Raw genomic sequence first — 17,385 nt, forward strand, 5'->3', positions numbered from 1 at the left:
CAACCAGGGTTAACCCATACCCAAGTGAGGAGATGGAGGCTGTGCAACAGCAGCACCCCTCCATATACCTCACACTTGAAGGCCACATTACAGGTGGTGACAGAAACTAGGTCTCAGGCCAGTGAGATTCCTCAGTGCAGCATAGGCTTGCTTGCCAATAAGCCTGAAATCCCAATTTTGATTTCTGGAACTCATATGGATTTTACTGACTCCATGTCTGTGTGTGTGTGTGTGTGTGTGTGTGTGTGTGTGTGTGTGTGTCCATGTATGCACACGCACTTAAAATAAATGAATACTATAGGAACTAGGTCTCCACAACACTCAATCCACTAGAGGAGGAGATGGCTAACAGGCCGGAAAGATGGCTCAGTGGCTGAGAGCACCTGCTGACACTCCTCCAAGAGACCAAAGAAGTTGTTCCCAGCACAGGCAGGCTCACAACAGCCTCTAACACTAACTCCAGGGGCTCTGATGCCCTCTTCTGGCCTCCTTGGGCACCACACACTACAGGTACAGATACACCTATACATAAAAACAAATTGTTGTTTCGAGACAGGGTTTCTCTGTGTAGCCGTAGGTGTCCTGGAATTCTCTCTGTAGACCAGGCTGGCCTTGAAGTCACAGAGACCCGCCTGTCTCTGCCTCCCTAGTGCTGGGATTAAAAGTGTCCACCACCATGCCCGGCTTCTTCTTCTTTTTTTTTTTTTAATTTAAAAGTAAAAGTAGTCCCAGCACTGTTGAGGGGTAGGGGCAGGCAGAGGCAGGAGGATCGCTGTGAGTTCATCTAAAACTAGGCCAATGAGATGACTCATCAAGTAAAGGTCCTTGCCACCAAGCCTGATGACATAAATTCTATCCCCCCTCATCCACATGGAGAAAGGAGTGAACCAACTAGTAAATTGTCCTCTGACCTCTATATATGGGCCATGCCCATATGTGCTTGTTCATACATACACAGAGATATACAGACAAATAATTATTAAAATACACATTATTTTAAAAAGGTTGCTGCTCCTAAAAAAAAAAAAAAAGAAAAGAAAAGAAAAAAGAATAAGCAGGGTGTGGTGGCACACACTTTTAATCCCAGCACTGGGGAGGCAGAGACAGGCAGATTGCTGTGAGTTCAAGTCCAGCCTGGTCTACAAATCGAGTCTAGGACAGCCAACCTACACAGAGAGACCCTGTCTCAAAAAAACAAAAACAGCCGTGCATGGAGACGCACACCTTTAATTCCAGCACTTGGGAGGCAGAGGCAGGTGAATTACTGTGAGTTTGAGGCCAGCCTGGTCTACAAACTGAGTCTAGGACAGCCAGGGATACACACAGAGAAACCCTGTCTCGAAAAACCAAAACAACAACAAATTTTTTTTGTTTGTTCGTTTTTGTTTTTCGAGACAGGGTTTCTCTGTGTAGCCTTTGCTACAAATGTTAAAGGGCTGGTGAGATGGCTTAGTGGGCAAGGACACTTGGTACCAAGGCTTACAACCTGAATTTGTTCTCCAGGAACCACATAGTAGAAGGAGAGAATTGCCTGTACATACATGGGCCCACACACATACACAATTAACAAATATAATAAAATTAAGGCTGCCTAAAAGCCACATAATTACAGTGCTGTGTAGTTCACAACAGGGTTATGGTTCTCTGCACACCCAGTGGACCGTTTCGTGGAGATTTTATTCCCTGACCCCTCCCATGGAGATTCAACCCATGGCCTTGCACATTCCTGGAAAATACTCAACAACTAAGCCACGCCCCTGGCCCAAGGAAGTGATTGTCAATCAGGACAGGTACACGTCTACCCCGGGTATCTGAGCTGATGCTAAGGAGGAGAATTGCTTGGGCCCAGGAGTTTTAGGCCAGGCTGGACAGCATAGAGGCAGCTATTCTGAGCCAGGAAAGCTTTGAGAACAGAGGCCTGTGCAGCAGTGTTCCTGTCACTCCATGCCTGCTGGCCTCAATGAAGGTAAGTGGCACCTGCCCAGCCTAGCAACCTATGTCAAGGGCCAGGGCTCCATCAGCCTGAGGCCAAACAGGCCAAGGTAAGAAGGAACAGAATTCAGACACTTGACAGGTGAAGGAACTGGGCACAGACTCTGTTTATTGAGTGGTAGGCACAGGAGAGGTAGCTGGCTCCAGTGTGGAAGCAGAGGTGGCAGGTCATGCCAGGGCACTGTGGGTATCTGGTGTCCCGGGGGCCTTGACCCTATCGTAGGGAGGTGGCACAAGCTCACTACCATAGGAGCAGCAAGGAGCTGGCCAGAGGGGAAAGGCAGCCACAGTCCCCTGGCATTCTGGGCAAGAAGCAGCAGATGTACTTGGCACAGGGGCTGGGAGTAAGGGGAGCTGGGGCCTGGGCGCTGTAAAGGGAGAGAAAGGAGGTCACGTCTGTGGCGTGGAATAGAGGCTGTGGTGGTGGCTGCCAGGTCGTGGCACCTGGGAGAAGAGCAGAGGAGTGGTCCTCGTCTGGCTGGCCCCGCCCCAGCCTGGCTCACGCCCGATGGCACCATACCAGCTGCCAGAGCCCAGGCTGCCGGACATGCTGCAGGCAGAAAAGCAAGGTAAAAAAATCTCAGGCAGTGCCCAGGGCCACATTCAAGAGATGGGAGAGGAGAGAGGCTGAAAACAGAGAACCCTAGGTCAAAGGGCGAACTGCTAGGGGCAAGGGCAGGTGCATTTAGCACTAGGAACCCAGAGGAGGCTTTCACTAAGAACAGGTTGGGGAAATAAAGGCCTGGCTATTGGTCCCCATGGCTTCATGGAGCCGGGCGGGATCCCAAGGCACCTCAGGCAGGGTTGAGGCTCCTACCTGGTGCTCTCACTCCGGCTGTGCTCCCAGGAGCAGCCCTCATCCTCACAGTGCCCAGCCCGGTCAAAGAAGTAGGAGCGGGAACCAAAAACCTGCCCACTGAGGATCCGACTGGTGCTCTGTAGGTATAGGCGGAGAAGTCGCTACTACAGACATTTTCTTTCTGCCCCCCGCCCCCGTAACTGTCCCAGGACACCCAGACCATTATTTTCCGGTGTGTCTAAACCTCTCTACTGGACCAAGAGGTGGCTGGGGGCCCTACCAGATCCTGCGGGGGCCGGTGCACTCGGAAGAAGCCCACCAGCAACGCGGTGGGCAGCAGTTCCCACACGAAGAGGATGAGGCCAAACACCAGGTAGCCTTTGTTGCCTAGGTCATTGACCAGGTCTGCCTAGGGGGAACCGGGGCTGAGGACAGCCTGCCGCCACACAGCCCGTGCCGGCGGGGCCTTGCACAGCCAGGAGGCTGCACGCTCTGCTTACTGAGGAAGGGACAAACATGACCAATGCCTACCTGGTCAGATACGTTGTACCAATCGTAATCGAAGGCATCTAGCCGGCTCCGAGGGGCCAAGGCCAGAGCTGCCAGGTTGTAACAGGCCCGGCTGGCATAAAGCAGGACCATGGCACCCCCTATGGCAGCCGCCTGGCACACACTGGTCCCCTAGCAGAGATGACAACAGAGGATCTTCAGGGAGAGGAGGCTCCCATCTTCCTTTGCATCCTAAAGAGGCTCTGTCCAAGGATCCCCCAAGGATGCTACATCAGGGTTAGTGGCCCTACCTTGGCCTCTAAGTAGATGCTAGTGGAGGGGGCTCGCCGGGCGACGAGGCAGAGGCAGGCAGCAAGCGAGAGGGCACAGATGACGAAGAGGGAGTCGCTCACCAGGACACGTACCAGCAGAAGGACCCAGGGCTGTGCCTGGCGCTGGCGGGACAGCACTGCACACAGTGCGTTCACCAGCAAAAACAGCAGTGAAGCACCCACGAAGGCCCCTCGGACAGCCAGCCTGCAGCCCACAGCAAAGTCAGGCCCAGATCATGGGTCTCCTTGGCCCTCACCAAGAACCCTGACTCCTCAGGGGACCCCAGGGTCACTCAGAACTCAGATGGTCAAATGCAAACTCTGCTGGTCTAATTTTGCATCTGAGGAAACTGAGGCTCAAGAAGGTGAGGTGATTGAAAGCTATGGCGTCACAGAAAGGCCACCAGATGGGAAGGGGGGGGGGTGTCAGCATCTGGATCTGGGCCCTGACTGGGCCTCCTTCCAGCTGCGTGACCTTGAACATGTTGCTTTGTCTACCTGGGGCCCAGTTTCCTCGTCTCTCAAATGAGGGTAAAAATTTCATCTCAGGTGAGATGTGGAAAAGACGCTTGTGAAGTCTCTTTATAAACTGGAAGGAGGACACTGTGCAAAGGGCAGGGGTGGTGCAGCCAAGGTCACCACAAGTGCAACAGGACTTTATATATTCCATGGATGGGAGCCTTCATCTTTCTCCATAGATGATGTTGGTGTTCTCTCCCCCTGACAATATCACAGCTGTCTGCACCAGGTGCTTGCTTGCTTTCTTTCTTTTTCCCAAGCTCTTATCACAAGCGTTCCTGATGTTCTTCTCATCTCAACCCTGATGAGTGGGCTCCTCCCTGCCTCTGACCCACTAACATCTCCAGTACTTACAAGCCTCGGCTCATCTCTGGCCGACGCTTCGCCTTGGCCTTGAACACCACCTGGGAGCAGAGATACCCATCACGACTTTGGACCCTTGGGCTTGCCCCTCCTACTCCCACCACACCAGTTCCCGTGATTACCTGGGCAAAGTAGAGGTTCATAAGCGTCAGTGTGAAGAACTGCAGGCAGACAGGGCAGCAATAGAGAAGCCAAAAAGGCAAGGGCCCCAGGCGGTTGGCCCTGGGAGTATCTCGGAAGTAGAAGGAGAAGAGTGTAGTACGCAAGGCTGCCCAGAGCAGACAGAGTGCCAGGAACACCGTCTGATAGCTGAGGCGCTTGTGCCCATAGAGAAGCACCAGCCAGAGCTGGGCATAGACAGAGAAGAAGAGCAGGGCATATAGGGCAGTGTAGGCAGCGGTCAGCCCCAGGGTCACTGTAGGCGGCAGTGCAGGGACCAGCCCGGCTGCAGGGACCAGGCCAGACAGGTTACTCTCCATGTCAAGGAGGGAGGCCTGAAACCCGGAGACAGAGATGGAGGCCTGGCCAGAAGCCAGGGAAATAAATACGGAGGGATGGGAACTGCAGGAGGCGGCGAGAGATGGGGACTCTGGAGGAAAGAAGTTGGGACAGCCAGGCCTTTCCTCCTCAACAGAGATGGGGGCGGGGAGGATGGGCAAGGGTAACCTGGGCCCTGTACCCGTCACTCTGGAGTGTGTAAGGGTGGTCTTTCCTATCCAGGGCAAATGGAGTGGGGGTTGGGGGTGTCCCTCCCTGGGCCAGCCCCAGAGCAAAGATGGGAGGATGCAGTGGCACAGAGAGTCCCTGGCCTTGGTCGCTCGTGTCGGGCTGGCAGGAGGGGGAGAGCCGGCCGATGCCCGTGAGCTTAGGGCAGCGGCCGCTGCGGGGGCGCCCAACGCCCCGCTCTCCCCCTCCTCAAGCTTGGTTGCTCTTTCCCCTCCAATAATCCGGATTGGGGGGCTTCTTCTTCTGTCCTCAAGATTCCAGATGTTGTTTCCCCACCGCGTCCACCCTCAGCCCTGGTGAATAAGAGGAAGTCGATGTCAGGTCTTCAGGCTGCGGCTGGGGAAGCGGGATTCGGTCGCCGGGACACCAAGGCTCCAGCTCCCCGGCTCCCGCTGCTCCGCCCCACTCCTGCGCCTGCGCGAGCGTCCGTTCGCTACGCAAACTACGCAGTGGCCGGCGGGGACTCGAAGCCATGCGCCGCGCCCGGCGTACATCTCGTCGAGAATCGGCGCAAAGTGCGCTGCCGGCGGGCGTCCGGGGTTACGGATGGCGGCGGGCGTCCGAGAGGCGGAGACCAGGCCGCACGCACCAAGCACCCGGGTTACCTGTGCCCTGGACCGCTAGTTCTTTTTTTTTTTTTTCTTGGACCACTAGTTCTTAACGTTTAGGGGACCACCACCTCCCACGCTTAGATCCCCAAGCCTGCTTCGGGATCGGTCCGTGTGGGGGAGGCAACGACTTCCCCGCAGAGTCGCTGAAGGAAACTTCCGCCCACAACCAAGATGGCACCCGGGCCCCGCCCCCTAGCTTCTGTCTGTGGGGCCCCGTGCTCCGGCCTGCGGGCGCTTGCACCTGTTCTGGCAGCAGAGCTCCCTACAGCCCCACGGATCGCCCTCCTGGGGCCCCCTGTTCCTTCTTCTGCACCCACGTTCCCGAGATGGCGGAGGGAGTTGTCCCCGAAGCGGGCAGCGCGAGGCCTCCACAACCTGGAGGAGGGAGCCGGACTTCCCATCCCGATCACTCGGTCCAGGGGGAGCAATAACCATCGCAACGACCATTGCATCCTACGTGTGAGCTTCAGTGAACGGCTCTACAAGTAATCACTGAGCTGTTTACAGAGTTTTCACCAGCTCCCCAGGGAGGTGTCATTAGCCCCATTTTACAGGAGGGAATTCGAGCCCAGAAGGGCTGGAGGACTTATCAGCCGGAGCAGGCCTCCAGGATCCAAATGGGAACCCCAAAGCAGCCCTCGCTGGCTCCTGCACACGCCCTAGACGTGAGGAAGTCCGATCCCGGAATCCGGAGCCTGGGGAGCGACGCGGGAGGAAGGCGATGGAGACCTGCAGGTCGACGGCAGGGGTGGGACCTGACTTGGGGTAGCCCCGCCTCTAGAGCGACCCGGGATTTACTTCGAGAACTGATTGGGTCAGATCTGTGACAGTTCCCGTCGCCTAGGAAACTAGGGCCCGGCGCCCTTAGAACTAGAGGGAGGAGGCAGGCCCGGGTCAGGGGCCTCGAGATCGGGCTTGGGGTGAGACCTACTCGCGGTCGTAACGGGCAGGCGGGAAGCACCAGGGCCTGAACAGAGATCGGAAGAGAGACTTAGTGCTCCGGGGACAGCCAGGCCAGACCAGACCCAGCAGACAGATGAGGGATTGGAAAGACTGGTGGGGCGTGAGGGCTGCTCCCGTGGGAGAGGGAGCCAGGGGTACCTCGCTCCCGCTTCTCATCACAACTGTTTGCCTAGCGGTGTGCTTAGTATTTCTTACCTTGTCTCTCCAGCCCAGAGTATGTTCCAGATCCCAGAGTTTGAGCCGAGTGAGCAGGAAGACTCCAGTACTACAGATAGGGGCCTGGGCCCTAGCCTCACTGGGGACCAGCCAGGACCCTGCCTGGCCCCAGGTCTCCTGGGGAACATTGGTCATCAACAGAGACGTGCAGCCAACAGCAGTCATCATGGAGGTAGGTTACCCACTACCATCATCATCTGCCTGTCTCTTGTCCCTCACTCAAGTTGCCCCTTACAATCCCTGTTGCAGCCATACTTCCTGAAGACTTGTGGGGAAGCCCCACATAGCTCTGAGCCTCAAATTGCTTCTTCTACAAACAACTGTCACCACTGTTGTAAGACCTCTGGGTTAATTCACAGAAATGTTTGACAAATTTAATGTGCCTTAATGATCAAGCTGGTTCCCTGAATGCTCAAAACAGACTCCTTATTATGGCCTCAGGATAGACATAAGTGGGAGACAGGTAGATCCCCAAAGAGGAAGTGGCTTTCGTAAGGTCATCATAAGAGGTGTTGTTGGAAGGGCCTTCCGGTGGCCAGTAAGTTCTTTCTTTCTTTTTTTTTTTTTTTTTTTAGAGATTTATTTATTATGTTCTGCCTCCACGTACACATGCGTGCTAGATCCAGGCACTAGATCTCACTATAGATGGCTGTGAGCCACCATGTGGTTGCAGGGAATTGAACTCAGAACCTTTGGAAGGGCAGCCAGTGCTCTTAACCTCTGAGCCATCTCTCCAGCTCCCAGTAGGTTCTTTCTTACCATGGCTCACCCACAGCAGAACTGTTCTTGCATAGATGGGACAGGCAGGTGACCCTAATTGACAAGCAGAACACTAGCGATGGTTGGAGAGTGTGGGTGCCAAGATGGAAGAAGAGGCATTGGAAGATACTGGTGGTTTCTCAGTGTTCTCCACTCCCCATTGTTGACCCTGTACAGACACAGAAAGAAATCTGAGCTCAACTAGGTATGTCCCTGGCTTTCTAGAGCTTAAGTTATCACCCCCCACTTTTTGAGACAAGCCCTCATGTATCCCAGAGATACTCAAACTTGCTGTACAGTTGAGACTAGCCTGATCCTCTAACCTCTACCTGCCAAGTACTGGGATCCCAGGTGGGCCACCATGCCTGGCATTCTGCACTTTTTTTGTTTTTGTTTTTTCCAGACAGGGTTTTTCTGTGTAGCCTTGGCTGTCCTAGACTTGCTTTGTAGACCAGGCTGGCCTTGAACTCACATTGATCCACCTGCCTCTGCCTCCCAAGTGCTGGGATTAAAGGTGTGCCACCACCGCCTGGCGTCTTTTTTTTTAATTATGTATTTATGTGTGCCTGTGTATGCATGTTCAAGTGCAGGTGCCTTGGGGTCCAGAAAAGGGTTTTGGATCCCCTAGAGCTGGAGTTACAGGTGGTTGTGAGCTGCTGCCCCAGGTGGTTGCTGGGAATAGAATTCATATCCTAAGCAAGAGCAGTAAATGCTCTGAACCACTGAGCCAAGCCATCTCTCTAGCCCCCCACACTTATTTTAACCTTGGGATCTCTCTCTCTGTCTGTCTCTCTGTCTCTCTCCAGAGATTCTCAGTGTTAACAGCCCTGGCTGTCCTGCACTCACTTTATAGACCAAGCTGGCCTGTAATTCACAGAGATCTGACTGCCTCTGCCTCCTGAGCACTGACTGCTCTTCCAAAGGACCTGGGTTCAATTCCCAGCACCCCGCATGGCAGCTCTCTGTAACTCCAAGATCTGACACCCTCCCACACCCTCCCACATACATGCAGGCAAAACACCAATGTACATAAGATAAAAATAAATTATTATTTAAAAAAAAAAACAATTGGGGAGAGGCAAAGAAGGGTAAGTGGAACTCTTTCCATTTCAGTCTGCACAGGTCTTGAAGGTTACTGTAAGAAAAGCTTTGAGGGGCTGGAGAGATGGCTCAGAGGTGAAGAGCACTCACTGTTTACTCTTCCAGAGGTCCTGAGTTCAAATCCCAGCAACTACATGGTGGCTGGAGATCTGGCTCAGAGGTTTAAGAGCACCGTCTGCTCTTCTGAAGGTCCCAAGTTCAATTCCCAGCAACCACATGGTGGCTTACAACCACCTGTAATGAGATTTGGTGCCTTCTTGTGGTGGGCAGGCACACGTGTGTATAAGTAATAAGTAATTAGTAAGTATAAGTAATAAATAAATCTTAAAAAAAAAAACCCTACATAACCATCTGTAATGTGATCTGATGCCCTCTTCTGGCCTGCAGGTGTACATGCAGGCAGAACACTGTATATGTAATAAAGATTTGGGGGGGGGGCGGTTTGAGACAGGGTTTCTCTGTGTAGCCTTGGCTGTCCTGGACTCGCTTTGTAGACCAGGCTGGCCTTGAACTCACAGCGATCCGCCTGCCTCTGCCTCCCGAGTGCTGGGATTAAAGGCGTGCGCCACCACCGCCCAGACAAGAAATATTTTTTTTAAAAAAAAAGAAAGAAAGAAAAGCTTTGATTGAAGTCCTGGGAAGAAGTTTTTCATTCCTTCTTCCAAGTGCTGGGATGGAACCAAGAGCCTTTGCATGTGCTGAGCAATGCTCTTCTACTGAGCCACATCCCCAGCCCTAGGTCTGTAATGAAGACAGTGACAGCCTGGATGTGGCGTAGGAAGGACAGAAGTGCTGATAAAGGAGGTCACCCCGCACCCCTGACAGATGGAAGAAAGAAAGACGAGAGAAGGTCAGGTAGGGGCTTTTAGACATGTCGGTGGGATTCCAGAAGGCTGCTGGTGAGAGCTGATGTGAGTAATGTTTGTGACTGCCAGCCAGGAGTGGGGTTGGGGGGTGTCTGTGCACGGAGGAATGTGGTGGGGTACGCTGGCTGAGCCCAAGGAAAGAAGCTGCCTTGGATATTATACCTCCACCAAGGGGTTGCGCCAACAGGAAGGAGGTGGCAGTTGGCTGGCATCAGGCTCGGATGAAGTGACAGGGTGTACGTTATGACATGGCATGGGAGGAGGGTGGGACACTTGTCATAGTAGAGAGGGCAAGCGAGGGACAGGGAGATGAAGTCTGAGATCAGGAGGACCAGTCAGGGTCAATACACTTAGAGAGTCAGGGAAGGGACTGGCCGAGAAGCAGAATAAAGTGATAGGATGAGCCAGCCAGAGGCCCTGGGAGGGGTGGGGGGGGGCAGTGGCAGGCTCTGAAAACAGCTGTGGGGAGGGCAGTGGAAGCAAGGCCTGCTGTATCAGGGAGCAGAGAGAGGTGCGCCCCAGCTCCTGAAGGAGAGCTGCTGTAAATGCAGACTGCCAGGGGAAGCGGCTATGGGGAAGGAAGCGGCTATGGGGAAGGAAGCGGAATGTTCTCTTTCCTCTTTCCCTCTGGGTTCCATGCTAGGCGGGGCTAGACCAGAGATACTCCCTGAGGCTGTGTGTGTGGTGTGTGTCTGGGAGTGTATGAGTGTCAGGGGCGGGGCGCGGTGCTCATAGGCATTTTCAGTGGTGTGTTAGTATCCGTCTATAATCTCAGCACAGATGAGTGGGAGGCCAGCTTGGGCTACTTAGAAGCTGTCTCAGCAAAACAAAGCAACACAAGTGACTTCTTAAGATATTTGCAAGGGTCAGACCTGCCAGAGCCATGGAACTTTTGGCTGTCCCTGTGTGCAGAGGCGGCTCACTCTGGTCCTACCTTGTGGACATCCCTAGGGCAATGTCTCGGACAGTGGAAAGGGGAGGAGGGCCATAAAATGGGAGAAGCAGCCATTACTGGCCTCTGGGCAAGACTGCAGCAGCTAAGGAGGGCCCCTTAAGTGCAGATTGAGAGGTTAACTGCTTCTGCCTTAACTTCCTAATCTGTAAAATGGGACTAACTGGTCCTGCTTCACAGGGCTCCAGTAAGGGCACCTGAGTTCACGTGAACAATGCTTAGACGCTGCCTGGCACAGCGGAGGTGTCATGGAGGCCCTGTGCCCTATCACCTACCACAGCTGTGGTTATCACTGTTATCGTGAGTTGGCTTGTTCTCTGCAGACCTGGGGCAGTAGTGAGGGCTGGCACCATGCATGCCCTGAAGACCCAGTGCTCTTGCATGGCAAACCCACAGTGTAGGTTAGACTCCGCATAGGGGTGACCTGAGAGGTATACAGGTAGACAGCAGGGACGCAGGGGAGGTTTAAGGTAGGGTTGGGTTAAGTTGGGTTTTAGGACAGGGATCGGGAAACCACAGACATGGCCTAAATCCCTGTGCTTTAGCCGCTGAGCTAGGAGTAGTTTTGTTGTTGTGTTTTGAGGCTTTACGATCCCATCCCGGCCAGGGCCTCCAGCTCGCTAGGCAAGCATCACTAAACCACATCCCCAGCCTTTGTTACATTGTTGAGACAAACATGGCACTGTGTTGCTCAGGCTAGCCTAAACTCCTCCAGAGCTTAAGCAGCCCTCCTGCCCCAGACAACCAAGTAGCAAGTAGCTGGGACTACAGGCTTGTACCACCTCCAGGAACAGGTTGTTTTTTTTTTGGTTTTTTTTTTTTTGTTTTTGATTTTTTAAGGCAGGGGTTCTCTGTGTAGCCCTGGCTGTTCTAGCTCGGCTGGCCTCTAACTCCTCCCACGGGCTTGGATTAAAGGCGTGTGCTATCACACTGAGCTGGGAACAGTTTATATCAATTGAAATGGTTGACAAAATCCAGAGAACAAACTACTTTACTAAAGCAGGTAAAAACCATATAAAATTAAATTTCACTGTCACTGAAAAAAGTGCAGCTGGGCACGTAGGTGTTTCTGGGGACATTTTGTCTATGAATCCAGCTGTGAGCAAGCTGGGCTGTTACAGACGCCCTGGCAGAATGCTTGGCTGGGACAGGCCCCAGGCTGGGACTCTAACATACCTTTCCTCAAGGCACCTGCACAGGTCTGGGCAGGCCACTGTGGAGACAAGGCAGGCACAGTGGCCTGCCCTGCCTGAGGTTAGAGCCTCACTGTGCTTGCAAGGGTCTGATACAGCAGTGCTTTTGGTTTTTGGGTCGTTTGTTTTTGTTTTGTTTTGTTGTTGTTTTCGAGATAGGGTTTCTCTGTGTAGCCTTAGCTGTCCTGGACTTGCTTTGTAGACCAGGCTGGCCTCGAACTCACAGCAATACGCCTGCCTCTGCCTCCCCAACTGCTGGGATTAAAGGCGTGCGCCACCACGCCCGGCCATGCTTCTGTTTTTATTATTCTTAACCCCCTCAGCATGTTTTGGGTTTTTTCTTACAAATTTATTTATTTTGTGTGTGTAAAGTCATGTATGGAGGTCAGAGGAGAGTTTTCAGGAGTCAGTTTGGTTCTCTCCTCTTCTACCTTGTGGGTCTCAGGAACTGAATTTAAGCCATCAGGCTCGGTGGCAACCCTTTTCCTCGTTTGCCATCCTCTGGGCACTCCCACCAGTTTTAATGAAGTATGCTAGGATGCTTCTTGCACTGTGAATTTGCTGGTTCAGCCACACCTGCTTACCCAGAAGCCCTATAAGGAGCTTAAAGCTAAAGGTGCATATCAGCCAATCTTTCCCCACCTCCCCCACGCCCAGTCAGTATGTGGGCAGGCCCAAGCATTCTCCAGGAGAGGAGCCACCCATCCAGTCCCCTGAGGGACTGAGGCGGGTCTGGGCCACACCCCACCCACCTTCTTTGTCTTAGGAGCTCACAGAACTTCCAGGTTCTTTCCAGTAAATGCAAAGATTTTCGTTTTGTTTTTTTTTTTAATCTCTTTAAGGAGCTGGACTGGTGGCACAGGCCTTTAATCCCAGCACTCGGAAGGCAGAGGCAGGCAGATCTCTGTGAGTTCGAAGCCAGCCTGGTCTACAAACCAAGTCCAAGAGAACCAAAAAAATCATCAGCAGCAGCATTACCATCATCATCATCCTCCTATTAAATGGCTCAGTTTGTAGAATGCCTGCCTAGTGCACACAAAGCCTTGCCTTCCAGCCTCCGCAGCACATAAACTCTAGTTGGGAGGTGGAAGCAGGGGGCCCAGAAGTTTAAGGCCAGCATTTCTGCCACCGGAGACCCCGTCTCGCTAGTCAGTAAAAATAATCTCGACACAAATGGTATCGTTTTGTTACTGAGGTGCTTGGCATTGCTAGCATAGCCTCTCGACATACCTGACACTCACTGGGGAGGGAGAAAAATGACTTTTTCAAAGTGGGCTGTGGCTGTGTTGAAGGGAAGCCGGGGCCGGAGATGAACAGAGAGAAGACTGCTCACTGTCTACCCGATGTGACCTGGGTAAATGGCACACTCTTTCTGTTCGCCTTAGTTTCCTACCCTGTAAAATGAGCTAAGAATTAAATGAATCAATCCAAGGGACGCTTCCAGCCTGACCTGGTCGGTGTCTCGACTGATTGTCGGTTGGTCTGTGAGGTGGTGGGATGGAACCCAGGGCCTTGAGCATACTATGCAAGGATTTTATTTTTTCTTTTTTTCTTTCTTTCTTTTCTTTTTTTTTTTTTTTTTTTTTTTTGAGACAGGGTTTCTCTGTGTTAGCCTTGGCTGTCCTGGACTCACTTTGTAGACCAGGCTGGCCTCGAACTCACAACAATCCGCCTGCCTCTGCCTCCTGAGTGCTGGGATTAAAGGTGTGTACCACCACACCCAGTTTGATTTTATTTTTCAAGATGGTGTTTTTCTATGTGACTCTGGCCATCCAGGAACTCCTTGTATTGAACAGACTGGCCTTGAACTCGGAGATACCATGGCCTCTGCATCTAGAGTGCTGAGATTAAAGATTGTACCACCACACCTGCTGCTAAACAAGGGTTTTGTTTCGGGACAGGGTCTCTCTGTGTAGCCCTGGCTGTCCCGGAACTTTGTAGACCAGGCTGGGCTCGAACTCACAGAGATCTTCCTGCCTCTGCCTCCCGAGGGCTGGAATTAAAGATGTGTGCTGCCACTGCCCAGCTAAACAGGGATTTTCAGACTGCTCATGAAGGTGGATTTGTTCAAGGACTGGCCACGGTTGTTACAGTGCCCAAGCGCCAGTGCAGGTCAGAAAACAGCCTGTATCGGTCCTCTTCTCTTCTCTCTTTACATGGACTCCAAGGCTCCCACTCAAGTCCTCAGGCTTGTACTGAAAGCTCTTTTATGGGCTGAGCAATCTCGACAGCTCTTGTTTTGTTTCCTGATGGAGGAGGTGGGACTGAGCTCAGACCAAAGCCACCAGGAAGACACTCACCTTCCCACCTCCAGCACAGCCTCCGGTTGCTGTGACTCTAGTTGCTGTTTCGTTATTCAGTGTAGCTAGGGTGTACCACCAAGAGACCCAAGTGCGTTCCTCTCAGTGTCTGGCTTCTTTCTGTGTGAAATGAGGAGGGCTCCACATCTGCCACACAAGAGCCAAGAGGCCAATGGGCGCTCAACGGACAGGGTGGAGTGCCCTCCTGTCTTATCTGTGACTCTGAGACAGGCTGTCCCCATGCCACAGAGGAAGACACTGAGGTGCCAAGGAATCGGAGAAATGGGCCAGCGTCTCAAAAGGGAACCCACCCAGCGGCTGAGTTGCCCTAGTGAAAGCACACACGCTATAAATGAGCAGCAGCGGTGTTCTGTTCTGATTAGATGCTTTAAGTGGATCCATGCCAGGGTTTTCATGACAGTCTTCTTACCTCTGGCTTTTTGTTACATGTCTGTATCTAGGATCCTCAGGCCTGTAGCTGAGCTGCAGAGTTTGCCAGCTGACTTTTAAGAGAGGGAGGCAAATTTACCAACCCCTCCAAAACTGAGGGCAATTTTACCTCCTCTCAAGCCTTCCCTGCTGACACCTGGGTGTGGGCAGTAGGCTGGACCTAGCCCTGGACTCTGCCCCCTGGGAGTGGCTCTGGGTCTTCATTAGTCCTGACAGAGGGCACATCTGCGTTCCGGTGTGACCTTCACACAGCTGCGTTAGTATGTAGGTTAGGTGAGGCTGTGCCTTCACGAAGAGGAGACGAAGTTGGAATTGAAGGGTGGCTGGGCACGGCAAGAGCCGCACAGCCTGATGGGCTTTGGATTCCAAACACAGGGACTTCTGGCCTCTAGAGCTTAACAGGTGTTTGTTTGTTTGTTTTGTTTTGTTTTGTTTGAGACAAGGTTTCTCTATGTAGCCTTGACTGTCGTGGGCTCACTTTGTAGACCAGGCTGGCATCGAACTCACAGCGATCCACCTGCCTCTGCCTTCCGAGTGCTGGGTTTAAAGACGTGGGCCACCACTGCCCAGTGAGCTTAACAGTTGTTAACCTGAGTAAACTTGACTTCTCTGAACACTTTTCTGTTATTGTGTGTCGTGTCTGCCGCCCCGCCCCATCCCCCTCCCCTTTGTAGGACAAAAGACCTCATGTGCTGTAGTCTAGGCTGGACTTGAAGTCAACCTCCTGCTCGCACCTCACCAATTCTGGATTATAAATTTGCCCAGTTCGAGCCTTCATATTCGGTCTGTAGAGCCAGGTAGTAAGGAGGATAGTTTAGCACATAAATGCTCCAGTCTCAGAAAAATAAAACAGAAAACCCCACAATTCAGGGCAGTCTCCAAAGAAGGTACAATAGGGGACGCAGAGCGTTCTTGTTCTCCAAGACCCCCGCCAAGACGGAGCAGGACGCCTTCTGCCTTAAGGGTTCCTATGAGACCATGTGATAGTTGTATCTTATGGCCCTATTTTGTGAAAGGCACAATAGAATGTCCTTGTGTACACTAAAGGCGTCCTTCATTACCTGCACTGAGCTCTCTCCATTCACAAAGGAGGGACTGGGGCTGTTGGAGGGCGACCGGGGTGCGGACAATAGCAGGTCGAGATTCACACCTCTTTCACTCCGACTTCCGCAGGCGCTGGGGCTATGGAGACCCGGAGTCGGCACAGTTCGTACCCCGCGGGGACCGAGGAGGATGAAGGGACGGAGGAGGACCTCAGCCCCTTTCGGGGCCGCTCGCGTTCTGCTCCCCCCAATCTCTGGGCTGCGCAACGCTACGGCCGCGAGCTCCGAAGGATGAGCGATGAGTTTGAGGGTTCCTTCAAGGTGAGCGCTAGCTTGGGGTGCGAAGAGACCTAGACCCTCGGCCACCTGCCCCTCCTGCAATCTAGGGCATGTCGGTATTTGTAGTTTTAGAGCCACCAGGTTTTCCCTCTCGTATTCTAGAGCATGCCGGGACTTTGTAGTCCAGGGATTTCCTCCCACTTCCTTCTTTGTCCAAAACCCCGCCCCCAGCCCCGAGACGCGCGGCACCTGTAATCCAGCCCGCCACGAGAACTGGGATCTGTAGTACAAAACCCACTTCAGGCCAAAGTTCTGAGCCCCGAGGTTCGTAAAGTATTTCGCTTACTGATATCTGAGCCTCTCCCCAGCTTCTTGAGCCACTTTAAATTCTTGGTTTCAACCCCATCCTCTAAACATTAGATCTCTGGCTCTGCGGTTTCATTTAGGGTCCCGGCACACGACTCCTCCCGCGTTTCTGGATGCCCAGTGCAGGGCAAGTCGGTGGTCTTTATATTCTGATTTAGAAACTGGTGGTGGGGACCTGATTCTGGATGCCAGGGTGAGGCTCGCTCATTTCACTCTTTCCTCCTCCCTCCCTGAAGGGACTTCCTCGCCCGAAGAGCGCAGGCACTGCAACACAAATGCGACAGAGCGCCAGCTGGACGCGTATTTTCCAATCCTGGTGGGATCGAAATTTGGGCAAAGGAGGCTCCGCCCCCTCCCAGTGATCTTATGCTCCTCATCCCCGGAACTCTACCCTCTCCCGTGGCCCGCCATATTGGGTGTGGGCGGAAGTCTTCCAAGGCCTTAGGGGAAAAAAAAAAAAGAGGATCGCTGTGTCTCTTTAACAGCGAGAAGAGCAGAACAGTCTGAGTCTCTTCCGGTGCGTGCAATAGCCACGAGGAGGTGGTTCACGTTGAGAGTTTCAAAGTTTTCCCACCCCCTCAGCCTCCGGAATTTTCCCCTCTCCGGTACCGGGCTGCCCTCAGGCGCTTGTGCTAAGTTTCCAGCCCGGGTAAACCGTGAATGGGCTACTGCCCTATTATCCGAACTGGGGACCCGTGATCGCCACAAACGTGCTTTATAATAAAGCCCGCACCTGTGTCGCCTCGTCTCTGTTCTTCGTTTGGGGTTTGCAAACCGGACTACCATCGCTGATAGTTTTAAGAGAGATTAGTTTTACACATAGGGGAAACAGGCTCTGTCCAAGAACCCAGAAGAGGTCGAGGTGACCATGGGAGTCAAGCTGCTGGGCTTGGGGGTAGGGGAGCGGAGCGTGGCTGGACCCCTGGGACTGACTGCAAGGCCCTTATCTCTAATATGGTAATTGGGAGCCTCAGCCCAGTCGGCCGCTGGAATTCAGCGTTCTGCAAACCATGTCGAGGCTCCCCCGGGGCGGGGGGGGGGGTCATTTGCTCCTATTTGGGTCAGT

At 53.1% G+C, this 17,385-nt stretch overlaps 2 protein-coding genes across 8 annotated transcripts; one reads left to right on the top strand and one right to left on the bottom strand.

Moving 5' to 3' along the window:
* Positions 1-2,096: 2,096 nt before the first annotated feature.
* Gpr137 (G protein-coupled receptor 137) lies at positions 2,097-6,283 on the bottom strand. 5 transcript variants are annotated; one of them, XM_051146003.1, is made up of 7 exons: positions 6,071-6,283; positions 4,486-4,616; positions 3,592-3,817; positions 3,323-3,472; positions 3,072-3,200; positions 2,810-2,928; positions 2,098-2,542 (listed from the first exon to the last, which is right to left on the bottom strand). In XM_051146003.1, the coding sequence occupies exons 1-7, from the start codon at positions 6,281-6,283 to the stop codon at positions 2,383-2,385; spliced, it is 1,128 nt and encodes a 375-aa protein (XP_051001960.1). In that variant the 3' UTR covers positions 2,098-2,382. The 5 variants fall into 5 exon arrangements, with proteins under 5 accessions (XP_051001956.1, XP_051001960.1, XP_051001959.1 ...); XM_051146002.1 differs by lacking the exon at positions 6,071-6,283 and adding an exon at positions 4,617-5,843 and having other exon boundaries at positions 2,099-2,542; positions 3,706-3,817; positions 4,486-4,535; XM_051146001.1 differs by lacking the exon at positions 6,071-6,283 and adding an exon at positions 4,617-5,843 and having other exon boundaries at positions 2,099-2,542; positions 3,694-3,817; positions 4,486-4,535.
* Positions 6,284-6,423: 140 nt separating this feature from the next.
* Positions 6,424-17,059, top strand: Bad (BCL2 associated agonist of cell death). Of its 3 annotated transcripts, none has more exons than XM_051146004.1 (4): positions 6,424-6,566; positions 7,003-7,182; positions 15,805-15,995; positions 16,556-17,059. In XM_051146004.1, the coding sequence occupies exons 1-4, from the start codon at positions 6,449-6,451 to the stop codon at positions 16,679-16,681; spliced, it is 615 nt and encodes a 204-aa protein (XP_051001961.1). In that variant the 5' UTR covers positions 6,424-6,448; the 3' UTR covers positions 16,682-17,059. The 3 variants fall into 3 exon arrangements, with proteins under 3 accessions (XP_051001961.1, XP_051001963.1, XP_051001964.1); XM_051146006.1 differs by lacking the exon at positions 6,424-6,566 and adding an exon at positions 6,591-6,751; XM_051146007.1 differs by lacking the exon at positions 6,424-6,566 and adding an exon at positions 6,819-6,887.
* The last annotated feature ends 326 nt before the right edge of the window (positions 17,060-17,385 follow it).

Source organism: Acomys russatus, chromosome 5, assembly GCF_903995435.1.
Source record: "Acomys russatus chromosome 5, mAcoRus1.1, whole genome shotgun sequence".
NCBI classification, from domain to species: domain Eukaryota; kingdom Metazoa; phylum Chordata; class Mammalia; order Rodentia; family Muridae; genus Acomys; species Acomys russatus.